Genomic DNA, 15,745 nt, shown 5'->3' with positions numbered 1-15,745 from the left:
TCTCCATATCTCCATGTCTCCGTCTCTTGTGGCTCCCTGCTTGTTTGGGCTGTAGAGCAGGGGATTTTCTAGTGGACAGGTAATTAGTTGGTAAGCATCTTAACCCACTGGCAGTATAGTAATCCACGCCGCCCTCCTCCCTCTCCTTCTGCCGCTTCCATACACAGGCCTATAGTACATTTCGTCCTGCGCTTTTTACGCACTGAACGCGCACTGCAGTGGCGATGATGAGGGACACGAGATTGGTCATTTAATATTGTCCATCAAATTAGTTAGTTAGCTTGGCATACTCCAAACACAAATTGTTGATGTGGCTATTTAAAAATGAATCATCGGGGCACACGAGCAATAAAAGCTGGCGAAGGCTACTTCATGTCATAAAGATCATGTAAGACGAAAACACAAGTTCTAAGTCTTAGTTTTAATTTACTATGCTCAATTTCAAGTCAAATTTTACTAATCATTTGCTACTCACTATATAATAAAACTATGGGACTTACCAGCATCCACCGGGTGTGGCACCCTGCTGCAGCCAAGCCTGAAGCTCATCTGCTCTCTCATCCCTCCAAGGGTCTGAAAGTTTCTCCGAGCGCAGGCCTCCTCTGCTCCTTGTTATATACCAGCACCCAAAGGTTTCTACGGGGCTCATTTACCTGCTGTCGGTGATTATTAGACAGATTGCAGGTGGAAAAAGTGCCATCATCCTTTCAGCTGATGTGAAACCATCGGAGTCGGATGGGACAGGTTTGGGTTACGGCTCTTTCAAAGTTGAAGCTGAAATCCACCCGCGCACCCTTTGTCCTCTCCATACATTATGAAGGAGGCGCAGCCGGCCGGCAGCGTCTCATCGCCCTCCGCACCCCTCTGCTGCTCCTGCTGCTGCTCGAATTACTCTGAAATAACTTTACTCTTATTTTGAATAAATATATCACTGTTTTATTACTCAGGAAACACACCCAGTTACACCAAAATATATTTATAATTAAGGGTGGATTAAAACACGGATGTTTTGTGTTAAAACAATTATTTTAATCTTATTTTTCATATTTAACCTGAGCCTGAAAAAAGATATCAAACATCGGATAATTTAATAGAGCTGATGACCCAAAATACTGTTGCTTTTAAAGCACTTTTTAAATCTGTGAAGAGAATGGCCAAACGCCTCATCCGCGTTGTCGCCATCCAGCCAAATTAAATTGATGTTGAAACTGGAAACCTGAATATGCTCAGAAAGAGGCTGCATGGCCACACAGCAATGAATATTTAATAAGATCATTATACTTTCTGTTAGAGCATCATCTCAACACACAGAAGGACCACCTTCATCCATTCATTTAGATGATTCCTTGATGCCAACCAAAAAAAGGCCTTGATTAATAGTTCCAAATTTGTTTCGAGACAGTATTTTAGGCCTTTTAAAAAAAGTATTAGGTTTTCATAATGAATAAACAAAAACATATCCAGAAAAAAAGGGGGGAAGAAAAAGTAGATCAAACCTTAGTAAAGATTAAAAAAAAAAATACTCACACTTCTTCAGCTCATTTTCACATTTTCACAGGTGTTACCAATAACTTCAACAGTATCTCTTTTTAATTCAAGTGTGTCAGTGAGCCACATCAGTGTGAGTCAATAGCAGGACCCTGGAACTGAAGCAGCTAAATGATATTCAGCCATCATTATTTTTATAATTTACACCTGTGATTTCCCTGCATGAACACATGAGTGGACTCATCACAGACACAAAAAACGTTTTTCTCAGTATTTAAGAAGGATATTGTTGCTGCACAAACCCTGACACCTATAAAAACAGCAATAAAACATGAAACTGAATATATAATAATATATAATTCCCTCTAGATGTGTATGGTGAAAAACCTTTTTGTAATTAAACGCTTATAGGATTTTATTCTATTTAAGTATTTAAACATTAAACCTTAAAGGTTAACTATAATTGTCTTAGAAGTTTCCAGTGTCCCGTAGGCCTACAAGACAGATGGGACTGCCATCTAGTGGACAGCAGAGAGACAACCGTTATAATCATTCAGTCAGTGGGATTTTCCCTAAAATAAACACTATTTTATTCCTGCACACAGCTTTAATTTCACTACATTTGACCAGTCCCAAGCCCAGGGACAATTACATTTAATAAATAATATTATTTGAATAAAACAGAAATCTCAAGAGGAACAATTCCAAAAAGACAAACCAATTTTTTTTTTACCTCCACACCTGTCATAACCACAAGCACAATAATGAAGTCGTTAGTATGTTTTTTGTTATTTATTTATATAGTCAAGTTACAAGGAAGCACATTTATTCATTTTTTGCCTTTTAAAAATCTGGGATACCTTGGTCTGTATCCGGGACATAGGACTCAAAAGATAAAAATGAAAGCATTAAAACAAATTATAGGCATCAAATATATGTTTCATTAATAAAAATACATATTGAATCCAGATAATGACAAACAAGGCTGGACAGTGGTTTGTTTTTTATTTTTGTTGCAAATGAAAACTGCCTGTGACATCATGTCGTCCTAACACTCAAACCGACATATATTTGGTTACCGAGGCTAATTAGAGCCATTTTAACGAGACTATTTAACATACATTTTTAATGCTGGTTTCACCAACCTATGTTCATGTTTAAATGAAGGTTAACACCTTCTTGCAAGACACCATGGAACCTGATATCATTCTTAATAAATGATTAATTCAACTTTTTATTATAATCAATTTCTCTTCAAACAAGAAATGGCCCCTTTTAATGGTGACAAGTAAGATTCTCATTGTTGTTTCCTTACATAAATACTGATCTGCAATGCCATGAATGAATGTTACAAACATGTATCAGACTTCAAGCCTGCACCAAAACACAGGCCAGCGTACCATCATGAAATTTAACAGTAAACTGTCGCAGCTCCGGGTAACACCTCCTCCACACTATCCTTAACAGGCACATGAACCTTCTCAGGGGTAAACCAAAACAAAATCTTTTTAAAATGTCCTCTGAAGGAGAAAAAACTTGGCCCTGATGTGAGGTTTGAACTAATTTGAAAAAGCCATTTGAGAGTGTTTATATACTCAACCCTTTCATCCAGAAATCCAGCCTGAGGAAGCGTTCTTCTTTTTTGTGACACATGAAACTTAAGCCTGTAGATCCATTAGATTTTGGTCCCACCATTTAAAGAAAAGAAAAAAAAAAGGAAATGTGACCTGTTGATTGGCTGAAACAAAGAGCGCTTCTGCCTGACAACGTAAATCATCTTTGATGGATACATTTACATAAGGGGGTGCAGAGGAGCAGGGGTGCAACATGTCTTTGGAGGATTTGATTAAACAAAGAGTCAAAGATGTGTAACTCTCCTCATCTTTACAGGACAAGTAGTTTTTAAACTAGTGTATTATATAAGTATTAAACCATACATTATGATAGGATTCACCACCCGCAAAAAAACTAACTATCCCTACGCAAGTCAAACACCTATTATAGTTCAACACAAGCAATAGGCAAAGTTAAGAAGTTCAACAATTCAACAAGGGACCTGGATAATCCCCACCAAACCCAACCCGACTCAGAGGCGTCCTCTTCATGTCTACAGCGATACAGCTCCACAAAGCCCTACACAAACTTTACGTGTGTGTCATGCCACAATATACAAAGATACTCAGAGGATGACAAACACTTTCCTAAAACGGAGAGGAGGAGGAGGAGGAAGAGTGCTGACAAAAAGATGGATCACAAACCTTCTCTTCTGATTTCTGCTGAGCATCAGGGGCCAGTACGAGGTTATTAATGAAGTACATTCATGCGCGCACACACACACACACACACACACACACACACACACACACACACCTAGAAACACACACACAGACACGCACGCTGTGGCGTTTGTGTGACTCGTCATGGTTGATGCGCTGGTTGTTTGATGGTGTGTGAAGTGTCTGCAGGTTTGCACACAGGGCAGTCCTGTCGGAGAGGCAGTCTGAACACACGACCGCGCTGTGGCTTTCTGGTCCTCCACTCCTGGGAAGTGATGACTAAAATGGCAACTCCTCATGGTGGCAGTGTCCAAAAAAATTAAAGGGAACAGTTTAAGAATTAAAAAAAATATATAAAAAAAAATGGGGTGTTTCCTCGTTCTTTTTAAATCGAAACCGCTCAGAAATCGTGGATTTTCATCCTGCAGTCTGCGAGAGAAAGATGCCTGATGATGCAGGAAAACTACAATAAAGGTAAGAAAAATAAAACTTGGGTTTGTTATAACAGAAGAGGTGGTGAAACGTGGCCTGTGGTACGAATGGGAAACCAGTCCAGTTTTGTGTTAATGCCTGTCCTCCTGTGTTGGTCTTGCTGCTCAGTTTAGACTCTGTCACGCAGCGTGAAGACCAAAGAAGTTCAAAGAAGTTGACGATGCACTCTTTTCTGATCTAAACAGGCTCTCGGGATGAAGAGGAGGGGGAAGGGCAGGTGGTAACGAATTCCTAAATAAGAGTTCATGTTTTGCAATATCATACTGCAAAAACCTCATGTAGCAATAAAAATCCTCGTGTTGCTGTAAAAAAATTGTCTTGTTTAAATATGAATATAGTACTGAGTTTCTGCTCTTTAGGAAACGACAGTCTGTTGCGAGGTGAAGGTGGCTCCGCCTTCACTACAACTCCATGTCCTGAGCCTCATCCTCCGAAAAGTCTGACATGGAGCTCTCGGAGGAGGAGTCGCCCCCTCCCTCCTCCTGCTCCTTTAGAGCCTCCTCTGTGGCATACTTCTGGATGTACTCTGGAAGAGACACACAAGTACAGAGACGGATTGAGTCCATGTGACGACCACAGCAGTTTAACCTCTTCTCACGACTTCACAGATATGGGTAAGGAGCGCTTCTGTAATTAATAGACAGTTTATACGATTCGAAAAATGCTTTTCTGATAAAACAATCACAAGTTGAGAAGCCTTCAAATGGATCACATCGGTCGGGAAGATATCTTAGGAATAAATAAGTCCAGTTTTAAGTCAGCATGGATGACAAGTCATGAAGTTTGAGCATACACGTGGTCAGGGAGGACCAGGCATGAAGCAGGTAAGCTCTGCTGTTGTTCAGCAAAGTTAATCTGCATTAAAAAAAAAACTAAAAAAAAACTGAACTCTCACAAACAAACATTTGATCTTGTTTTGAAGTTGCAACCCTGTGTGACATGGTGACGCTTTGTCTTTTCAAAAAGCGACAGCAGCTTCTTGAAAAGAAATTGCAGGCGTATTCTGGTGTACGTTACAGGCACGATACCTTTGATCTTGTGTTTATAATCCTCCGGCCGGTGCAGGTACATGGCAGCTGCGTCCCCGTTCAGAGGATCGATGGGGTTGGGGTAGGCGAGCAGCTGAGGGAGGAACGACTCGAAGATGTTGGTGAGGTCTGGCGGACGTGGGGAGAAACATTAGTGAGTACAGAAAACAACGAAGCTGCAGAAAACCATGTCAATGAGCTGCTCACATTACTTTTAGTCACTCATTCATGTGTGCAGCTACAACTTCAACCACTAGAGGTCTCTCTTGTCATGAAATGTTCAAACAGGTTCACTGTACAGTTACACTGTTTTCTGATCAGGTGATATCAACCACAGCAACTTTCAAGTGATGGTAAAGAAAAAGAAATAACTGCTCTCATTTTATTGGCATTTATTCTGACATTAACCTTCCTGTCCTGTGCAGTTTTTAGAAGTTTATGTTTGTAGATGTTTAATTCATCTGATGGGTCATTCTGCAGCATTAAAACGAGCCCAAACATATTGCTGCAGTCATTAAAAAAAATTGGAAACCATCCTCTCTTTTCATAAACTTCTATTTTGTGCATAACTAATGTAAGAAAAATATAACCCAATTAACATCTAAGACACTTGAGGGTCAACATCACAAACCTCATCTTTCTGTTCTGCTATTATTAAAAGAATATTAATAAGATCAGGGAAACATCTTATGTATTCCTGAGCAGCCAAAGAATCAATTTCAACGCCTTTAGAACCTTCTGAAACTTGAACACCAATCTTGGGACATTTTTTGTGTCTGAAAAGTCTGTCAAACTAAAACAACATTCACATACATAATTAAAACTTCTGTGTGATAAACACCAATTACAAATACATGCTGAGACTCACTATACTCAAATATTATAGCGCTATGAAGGTTTCAATGTCATGTTAACAAAATCATAATGCTTCAGTCGGGTTACTGACCGTATTGTAGGGTTTGTTCAAATGTTGAGTCTGTTAGTTATCACAGTTCAAGTTGATCATCAGTGCAGCCCTCTCAAAAATGCACACATACTAATAATCAGGGTGTTTTCAAACATACAACATGTGTCTAGAAGACAATCAAAGCTGTGCAACAAAAAGCAAGCTGAGGAACAAACACCTCAGCTGTCTTCCTCTACTGTGACAGAATCTCAGATCAAATCTAAAGAGTTCATGTACATCCTGGCGCACGGAGATGCACAGGTAAACTTAAATCTGGACACGACTGACAGAAAGTTGGATTTAATTCTGCATCTATTGAAACAGTCGCTTGTACAATCCCCTCCAGGTGAGTGTGTTCACCACATTCTGTTTAAAGACCTCATCAGATCTACTCACCTGCCAGTGCTCAATGAATGACCTCAATACAAGCAGCAGTTATCACTGAAGTGTAAGCCGATTAAGGCGAGACGCTCTGCCTGAAGCTGCACTGTAGCGATACAGCGTAAGCTGCTCGCTTTGTGCGTTTTTTATTGGCTATCACTGCCAGTGAGTTTATCAGAGTGACCGGTGAGCGCCGCGGCTGTGACTTACCGTAGAGAGCTGTCCATGTCTGGTTAATGACATCTAAACACACAGTTCCTGACCTGAAACACAAGACAACACTGTGAGCGAATGGTGCAAAAAAGGAGCCAAAGTTTGAAGTAAAAAGCTTTACATATAAAAAAAATAAATAAATAAGCATTTTTATGTGTGTTAAAGCTGTCAGGTTGTCACCACAGAATCAATTCAGTCTTAACTGTGATGAGTGGTTTAAACAGGAAATATAAAAAGGTGTCGCATACAAACAACCACTGATATCTAAAACTGCTCTACTTACGCTTCATCGATGTTGGGATGAAAGATTTTATTCATGAATCCTGGGGGAAAAAAAAGTTTTAGGTTTTAACAGCATTGCTTGACGGGGCAAATTTGTAGTGTAAAAAAAAAAAGGAGGTTTTCAAGGCTTCGGATTTAAAATGTTTCGTACCTATTGATGGAGATTTGAACGGGTATTTATCTGGGAGGTCCACCCGGACCTTCCACACACCTCCTTCATATGGCGCTGAAATGAAAACAATTAATAAATTTATAAATAATGAATACAAAATAATAACCTACCCTCAAGCCAAACACACCCCTAAACTAAACCATTTCCAGATGTAATTGTCCAGGATGTTAAATTATAGTTTCTGATTATATTTATTTACAGTGCACTGGTGAAAAGCTGGTAAACACTGGGGAGAATCAATGTTAAAATCAGTAAACTTTAGGAGGCTCTTACTTCCAGGCGGTCCGTGGAATTTGACCACAAACTCGTTGAGTCCACTCAGGATAGTGACCTCATGCTTGCTCTCGATGCTGACGTCTGGTTAAGGAAAGGGAATACTCGAAACAACAACTGAGGCAAAGAACCTCAAAATCATCAAATATGTTTTCAACAATTTAAAAATAGTTCAGCAAACGGCCTCTTTCCTTTTTTGCGAACTCGTCTGAACAAACATGTCAAACGTGGGATCAATATCAGCCGTGAGATCAATGATGCAGACAAACTCAAACAACAACTAAACAGAGCTCCTTCACAACAAAACCTAACTGGACAGGATAGTCTAACAACATATCTAACCTAAAGACAAAAACTGTTAAAACTGCAGTGACTCACATCTGTTCCACATTTCTCAATATACACATGAGCTGTTTCAATCAAACAGAATCTGTCGACTGCTCTGGTTGGTTAATAATCACTGCATGTGCTTGATAGCATGAGACATGAGACAAAGTCAGCTGTCTGACAGCAGCAAAGAAAAGTGAAGTACTCTGTGACTCTGACACAGTGACAGATGTGAAAAAAATCAAATACAAAAAAACAAAAAAAAAGTGACTGTTGCACCCGGTTTCATCATCCTGTTATAAATCCTTCTGTCATCTCTATTCCAACCATCTAAACCAAGATAACGCACACATGTTAATTTAGTTAGAACTGCTAGAGCACAAATAACGCTTTATTACATAAGTCAGGAGGCAAAATCACTGTGAACAGCCACCAGAAGAGGAGACGGCTTAAAAAGCTCAGTCACTCAATAGAAAAAGGTTTGCAAACCATTGACCAAGAAGACAGTCTAAAAGTGATCCGAGGCAATGGGTCCTATAAATAAAACCTGTTATGGATGTACACGTGTGCAGCAAAACTGTGCATCTATTTCTTGTGCTTTACCCCAAGGGTTCTCCATAGAAACCCAGGCACAGCCTCTCTAAGAGTAACATAGCTACACAAGGGACAACCTTTATTTTGATAAAAGCTCACAGTGCACACTGATTTATCAGCACTGTTCTCGGGTACAGAGATAAGAGGTATTTTGCCTATTTTTGTCATGACATTGAGTATATTTGTTCTATCTCCATTTGTACAAGAAACAAAACAACCTACCATAGATGTGGAAAATACTTAGTCTGAAATATCTGGGAGCAGGCCAGGATTAACTGTGATCTCTCACAGGGGGTTCAGTCGCACATATTGGATTTAAAGACGTGACATGAAACTTTGTTTGGTATCTTGAGTTACACACTGGTGCCAAGAGGGGGTTTGGAAACTGGCGAAACAGGATTCACAACAGCGAGAGCGAATGGATCCAAACATATTTTTCTGTAGTGCTCCTATTTCTAATCCTTATTTTACAGTGTAGCCTCTTAGAGTGTATTTTCCCTTGCATATTTTTTTTTTATAGATAGATGTGAATAGGTGTTAAATTATGAAAATTAAACAAGTGAATCAAGGATTTAACACTAATTAAATCTAATCCGATCCCCCAAAGTACATGTTTGTGTTTTTCTATCTTCAAACTGATGGTGTCAAAGTCTGAAAAGGTTTTTATGTAAAAGTCCAACTTTATAACAACTTTAAAAACACTTATTGCATATTAGCCATATTTAGTAATCACAAATAGCTTCTTTTTTTACTTTTAACTATCTCTGTAGGGCTCTAACTAATAAAAGCATTTAGTCTATAAAATGGCAAAAAAAAAATCTAAATTTCCCACAACGCAGAATTGCTTCTTAATTTTTTGTTTGTTTGGTCTAACCAAGAGTTAAAAACCCAAAATATTTGGTTTACAATAAAAACAGAAATACTCCCAGCTCGGAAACTAGAACAGAAAAATGATTTAGCTTCGTCCATTATTTGAACGATTATTATTAGTCGTGAATTGTGGCGGCTCTCCTTTCTAGTCTGTTGGAGGGGGGGGGGCGAAAACAACTTGTTCCCCCACTCAGCGCCAGCGTGTGGAGCCCTGTCCCCCCCTCCTCCCTCCCCCTTGTCGCGGACGGAGACTCCCAGCCCTGCGTGTACCCCTACAGCACGCTTGTTGTTCCTCGATCAGCTGTGTGTGAAGCCCCGCCCTCTACCATGTTCCGGATGGTAACAGGCTGACCAATCACAGAGCAGCATCTAGCTGCAGGACAAAAACAAAACAATTCAGCTCACGCTGTCAGAAAACCTTTCATGCAAAAAAAAAAAAAAACTTTAACTGGTAGCTGCAAATTAAGATGAATAACAGAAAATACACATATACAAAAACGACACTACATGTAGCTGTTAACAAATTAACATATCACCTTAAAGAGATACGTGTTATTGAGAATAATAATTATTAAAAAAAAGGACCATAACATACCCGTTTGCTTCTTCCTTAACAGCATCCTAAAAGTAATATAAAATTATATTTCCGCTTCATTTTTATTTTTTTTTACTGTAAAATGTGTGCTGAACACAAAAACCGTGACTTATTCACGATGAAAACCATTAATAATGTGTTTATGTTGAACGCAAGACTGTTTGTAGTCGGTCGACAATAATAATAATAACAATAATAATAATAAAAACATAATCATACGTCGGTTTAAGTCTAGTTTCTCTGTTTTTCTAACATAAATGAATGCAGGTTGTATTTTTTTTTTGGTCAAAGATCGTCTCGACATCGACCTTAATTGTTCTCACGGTGCATGCTGCACGGCTAGCTCACCTTTGGCGTTAACGTGACCGTACCGCGAATAAATAAACACGCCTTTCTAAATGAACGAACCTAAAACATAAAAGATGAATCTCCGGTAGTTTACATCGTGTTGTCAGTTCAACGAGACCACATATTACCGGCTAACGAGCTAACTTAACGCTTTTTTTTTTTTTCCTTCTTCTTTTTTCTTTTAAAGCTAAAGGCTAACCAAAGCTAGCACCAGTTAACAAGCCAACGTTATTCATGGCGACAGGGTTTTTTTTGTTTCCCCCCCCCCCACCAACACGTTGCTTTAATTCACCATTAATATAAAACAAGCCGCGAGCATCGTTAACGTAACGTTTCTTATCCTTTTACAACGAGAGACTTCAGACAAACGACGTTAAACAAATGGCTTGTTCGCCATTTAGCTCAACGAGCTAACGACCAACGTTTAGAAACCAGAGCTGCCAGTTAGCATCGAAGTGTTGCACACTTTTAACAACACCTCACAAGAGCTGGTTTTAATATCCATTAATACACGTTAATATACATCACCGCAGCTGCCAACAGGCGGATGACAATTAACAAAAAACACGATGATATTTTTGGGCTCGTTGAAGTTGTTTCAGGATACAGTTTCACCACGTCGGTGTCCATTCGTCTCTTGCCCGGACTTGGAGACGACATCTTTCTGTGTGTTCACCTTTCAGAAAGTGATCTAAAAAAAAATATATATATATATATATATATATATATATATATATATATATATATACTGCGGCTACAAAAAAAAAAAAAAAAAAAAAAAAAAAGCTACCTCACAAATCGTTCAGCTTGAAAACACCGACGAGCCCCCCCCCCGGACTGGATCAACAGCCTGCCCGCAATGTCCATACACAATCTTCCAGCTGCAACATCGCCCACTTTTCTTTTCTTTTCTTTTTTGTTGTTGTTGTTGTTGTTGTTCTCTCGGTGGCTCCGGACTGAAAGTGCTTTCCTGAAGCTAGTTGGTGCCCCCGTCCTGAAGACTCTCTTCGCCGGTGACATCAACCCCGAGCGACCGAAGCGAGAGGAGGGGCTCCGGGCATAGAGATACACCTCCAAGAACTCAAATACACCGCGTTTGCAGGTTTTGTATCAAACCAAATAAAAACTGCTGCTGTCGTTTCTGCAAAAGACGGAACACGACATGTACTTAGGAAATGTAAGTCTGTTTTTTTTTTTGGTTGGTTTTTTTTTTTTGTGAGTTTGCTCTAAAAGAGCGCAGAGACAAAGTGTGTGCTTGTCTATTATATTTAGATCTATGCTCAAATTGACCTACTCAGAGGCTGAAATAAGCTTATCAGGCCAAAGTTGTGTTTCTTCAAATGAATGATGAATCATGCATATGAATAGTCATTGGGTAATTTTAGCCGCTTATCTCACAGATTAGTTTAACAAATATGTATTTATTTATGAGGAAATATCATGTCCAGTACAAGTGTGCAAAATAAAACATGCCAAATTATAAATATAAATCCAAATAAATCCTGCTGTTTTAGAGAGGCTTTGATTGACTTTATGGTCAAACTATATTACATTATTGATATTTTCACTTAAATGCATTCCCAGAAGAAACACTATCAAAGTGCACCAGAGGGAAACAACAACCATTTACAAATAAAAAACAGAAACAGAGGAACCCCATTCCACCCAGCCCTGTATAGGCCCACCCACCATAATGATCATTTTTATCACACGTTAAAATTTATGATTGCTAAGTAATATGATATTCATGAAAGTATTACAATGAAGTGGAATTTATCCAAATCAAAAATGGAGTGAAGCCAAATATCAGCCATATAACAATAAACTCTGAAGCTGAAGGTGCGTTAGTATTGTTGTTCTTTTCCTTTTCATTGTTTCTCCCCTTTCCGTAAATGTTTTAACCAAAGAGAGAGAGTGTCATAAGCTGTACCAATTGTAATAGCCTACACCTTTCTAGTATATTTGTGTTTCTGGACTGCAAAAATATCAGACTTGACTGGACATAATTCTCCTTTTTAATGAAATGTTTTTTAATCCGTAAAGTCTACACCGAATGTGTATTGAAAGCATTATTGGTCACTGTAAATGTTTCTCTTATAAAAATGGGCTGCAATGAAATCATTTTCCAACGTCTTTCGCTGTAGGTGATTGGATTAGAAAATCCACAGGCCTCCCTTGGGAAGAAATTACTTCCAAAGGTTTTCTGAATACAATGTGAGATCTGGTTTAATCAAATCAAGTGGTTATATCCCAAAGCTTTTTTAGTGCTTTTTACCACAAATAGTGTTTGCTTGCTGAGTTGCAGCAGGGGAATTTGACAGTAAAAAGACCATACCTTTGGAAGACACCCAGTTAATTTGAGCTACTCATTGGTAAGCCAATGGTAAGTATTACCTTCAGTTGAACTTTAGAACAGATTTTTTACGCAGAATTACGAGTGTGGTTTTATCTCCCATCACTGACACTGCTGTATGGGGTCTTTTAACAGCCAGTATCACAGGAGGAAACTGTCCTTTTAAATAAAATAAAGACTTTCACTTTACTTAGATATAAGTACACACTGCTATTAAGTAGAATAAACATCAAATGGTTTGAGGAAAGATTTGCAATAGAAGCAGTGCAAAGAAACAAAGATCCTGTTTCCATGTCTGCAGCACATACCTGCAGGGGGTAACACGTTTAACATGCATGAACAAGTAACTTTTGCTGAATTCAGTTTTGGAGTCACATGAAATCTCATGACCTGTAATGATTCTTGAGTGGTCACCAGATGACCTCTTCATGGCACGAGACAAGTAAAATGTGTTGCTCATGTCTATGTTTTCACATCTCAAAACTCTGATACTGTACCAATGAGGAGAAAATGGATGTGACGTAAACAAAATGTAGGTTTGACCACACATGTAACTGACAAAGGTAAAAACATGATTTAATTTAATTTTACTTCACTGAGTCATCATTAGCCTGTGATTACTTCATTATATGGTGCACCCAAACTGTTTTTTTTCCTGTTTTACTGGAGTGCTTACTCATTATAAATCCAGGTGTGTGTGTGTGTGTGTGTGTGTGTGTGTGTGTGTGTGTGTGTGTGTGTGTGTGTGTGTGTGTGTGTGTGTGTGTGTGTGTGTGTGTGTGTGTGTGTGTGTGTGTGTGTGTGTGTGTGTGTGTAAATTCAGAGCACGCTGTAAAATGGTGTCTGCACCACATCACTGACTCCTTCCCAAACCTGCTGAGTCATGACGACAGTTTTAGGTTTTAGTTAACACACCACACACTCCAACCATGTGCATTTAGAGACACAGAGAATATGTTCCATTATATTGCAGTATCTGTTGTTTTCTAGCTCATAGTTTACCTTTTAACTGCTGCACTTTGATGCGATCCTAGCTTTTTCATTGACATTTATCTGGGACAAAGCCCTAAACAATGTTGTTATCAAGTTTGGATTTGTGCAGAACACAGTTTTAACATTTCATATAATTTTTTTGGAGTGATTTTGACTAATGATAGGCTCAAAAGGCTTATTTTGTAGTAATATTCTGTGCTAGGTGCAAAAGTGCTGAGATGTAACTAGAAATATTGCAGATTGCCATGACAGCCAAAAGAAAGATAAAATATGTCTGGATGTATTCAAAGTTTATTTAAGCTTCCTATACACATAAATACATGAGATGACCTCATGCTGAATCATATATCTGGCATAAAACCAAGCTTGTTAAACTTTATCTGTGAAATTATGTGAAATTTCTTGGTTAATACAAAAAAGAGGACTTTGTTTAGCATGAATAACTGAGTTCAGAACATGCTTTGACAACATCATCTACAGGAAAATCTTTTGGTTATCTACTTCCATCTTTCATGCATGAACAAACAAATAGCATGAAAAAAACAGCATCTCCCAGTCATGATAATCTCTTTGCAAGCCATTTGTGGAACATCATTCCCTCAACACTGAGTAGATCACTGGATGAAACAAAAAGTTAACAGCTCGTCTGTTTGATCTCATCAACTGAGTTGCAGCTCATTGTTCAGGAATTTCTCACTATTAGTGACATTTGAATGGCTGGCTTCATGTCCTACCAGCTGTCAGTCTGTTTAGGAATCATTTGGAGAGGCAGTGTTGACCAACCGTGGCAGAGATTCTTCCTACTGACAGTTGATCTGTGTAAACCTCGGATTAACATGTTAGCCACCTGGTGAGGTTAAGTTCCAGTGCACAGAGTAATTTATGAAGAGCAGGTGGGCTCAAGAAAAAACAGGAACTTGAGTGGTTGATTGATTGGTGCATTGGTGGCTGTCTCAGCAGAAACAGGTGAGTTGTGTAGTCCCAGTTTGCCATAAATGATTTTATTATAGGTTCTGAACAGACTTATGTAGTGAAGTATATTTTGGTTAGTTTTAATTGTAAACTCTTGTGTAAACAAGAGTGTATTTGATTCAGTCTTTTCATCAATACTTTTCACGACAGTCAACTCTAGGTTACAGTTAACCATAATGCATTTATGTTCACAAAGTCTATATGAACAGTAGCCGCAGCAGCTTTTCATGGGATTGATCTGTTTGTAGCGTTTTGCTTCTTCAACTCCTCCCCAGATTACAACATGTCAGCAATGCAGCTGCTGAAGATCTGGGGGAAAGGTTGACTCTTGTTACGGTTCATCAAAAGGAGTCACTTGAACCACTTATTTGGCTCAAAAGTCACTTAATGTTTAAGTGGTACACTAAATCCTGTTTATTTATCTCAAGTTTGTCTCTTGTTAGGTCTTAAGTCATCATATTGGTGGAGAAAGTACTTTATAGCTTGACTTAGTAATCGTAACAAGCAGACAAATTACAGTGAGAAAAGTCCTGTGAAATTAAACTGAATGGTAAAATAATTACGCCGATATGAATGCAACAACAATGCCCTTTTGATGCCTATACCACTTCAGGGTGGTTCAATTTTTCAACATAATATTGTGTAGGGATGTTGAGTCACAGTACCTAACAGTTGTTTGTAGTAGCTTCTCTGTAGAAGAAGTAAAGCGAGGTAAAGACACAAAAACATGTGATAAGTCTGGGCAGGGCCATTGAGTCCCGCATGGACATAATGGCTAAAGACACTTTTGTTGTTGCTCACCTTCATTACAAAATGATGATTCAGTAGGTGGGTGCATATAAGCATGTATTGTTGGTTGTCTCTAGTTCTTTTCACTCATCCCTCACCCAAACCAGTTGAGGTAGGCGACCCACCTTTGAGTCGCTTTTTATCAGAGGTTTCTCCCTCTTAAAAGGGATATTTTGCTGCCCATTGTAACAAGCAGACAAATTACAGTGAGAAAAGTGATTATTGTTGAAATGTTAGTTTTCTCTATGATGTTGTAAGGTCTCGACCTTAAGGTGTAAAGTGCCCTGAGTTCACTTCAATTCAATTAAGCAAAAAACCTCGAACTAAAAAAACGTGTATTAAACTAGTGAGAA

General features: G+C 38.7%; 1 protein-coding gene across 2 annotated transcripts; it reads right to left on the bottom strand.

The window, feature by feature from the left end:
* Positions 1-2,265: 2,265 nt before the first annotated feature.
* LOC138622868 (ubiquitin-conjugating enzyme E2 H-like) lies at positions 2,266-11,309 on the bottom strand. Of its 2 annotated transcripts, none has more exons than XM_069701986.1 (8): positions 11,076-11,309; positions 10,893-10,976; positions 7,552-7,628; positions 7,258-7,332; positions 7,108-7,147; positions 6,822-6,874; positions 5,285-5,413; positions 2,266-4,782 (listed from the first exon to the last, which is right to left on the bottom strand). In XM_069701986.1, the coding sequence occupies exons 2-8, from the start codon at positions 10,943-10,945 to the stop codon at positions 4,658-4,660; spliced, it is 552 nt and encodes a 183-aa protein (XP_069558087.1). In that variant the 5' UTR covers positions 10,946-10,976; positions 11,076-11,309; the 3' UTR covers positions 2,266-4,657. The 2 variants fall into 2 exon arrangements, with proteins under 2 accessions (XP_069558087.1, XP_069558088.1); XM_069701987.1 differs by having other exon boundaries at positions 11,081-11,309.
* Positions 11,310-15,745: the final 4,436 nt, after the last annotated feature.

This window comes from Brachyistius frenatus, unplaced genomic scaffold (genome assembly GCF_029030835.1).
Source record: "Brachyistius frenatus isolate BFR_SWC_R1_liver_20210118 unplaced genomic scaffold, ASM2903083v1 Contig_39, whole genome shotgun sequence".
Taxonomy (NCBI): domain Eukaryota; kingdom Metazoa; phylum Chordata; class Actinopteri; family Embiotocidae; genus Brachyistius; species Brachyistius frenatus.
Note: the sequence above shows the minus strand (reverse complement) of the source record. Positions and strands in the feature narration are given on the sequence as shown.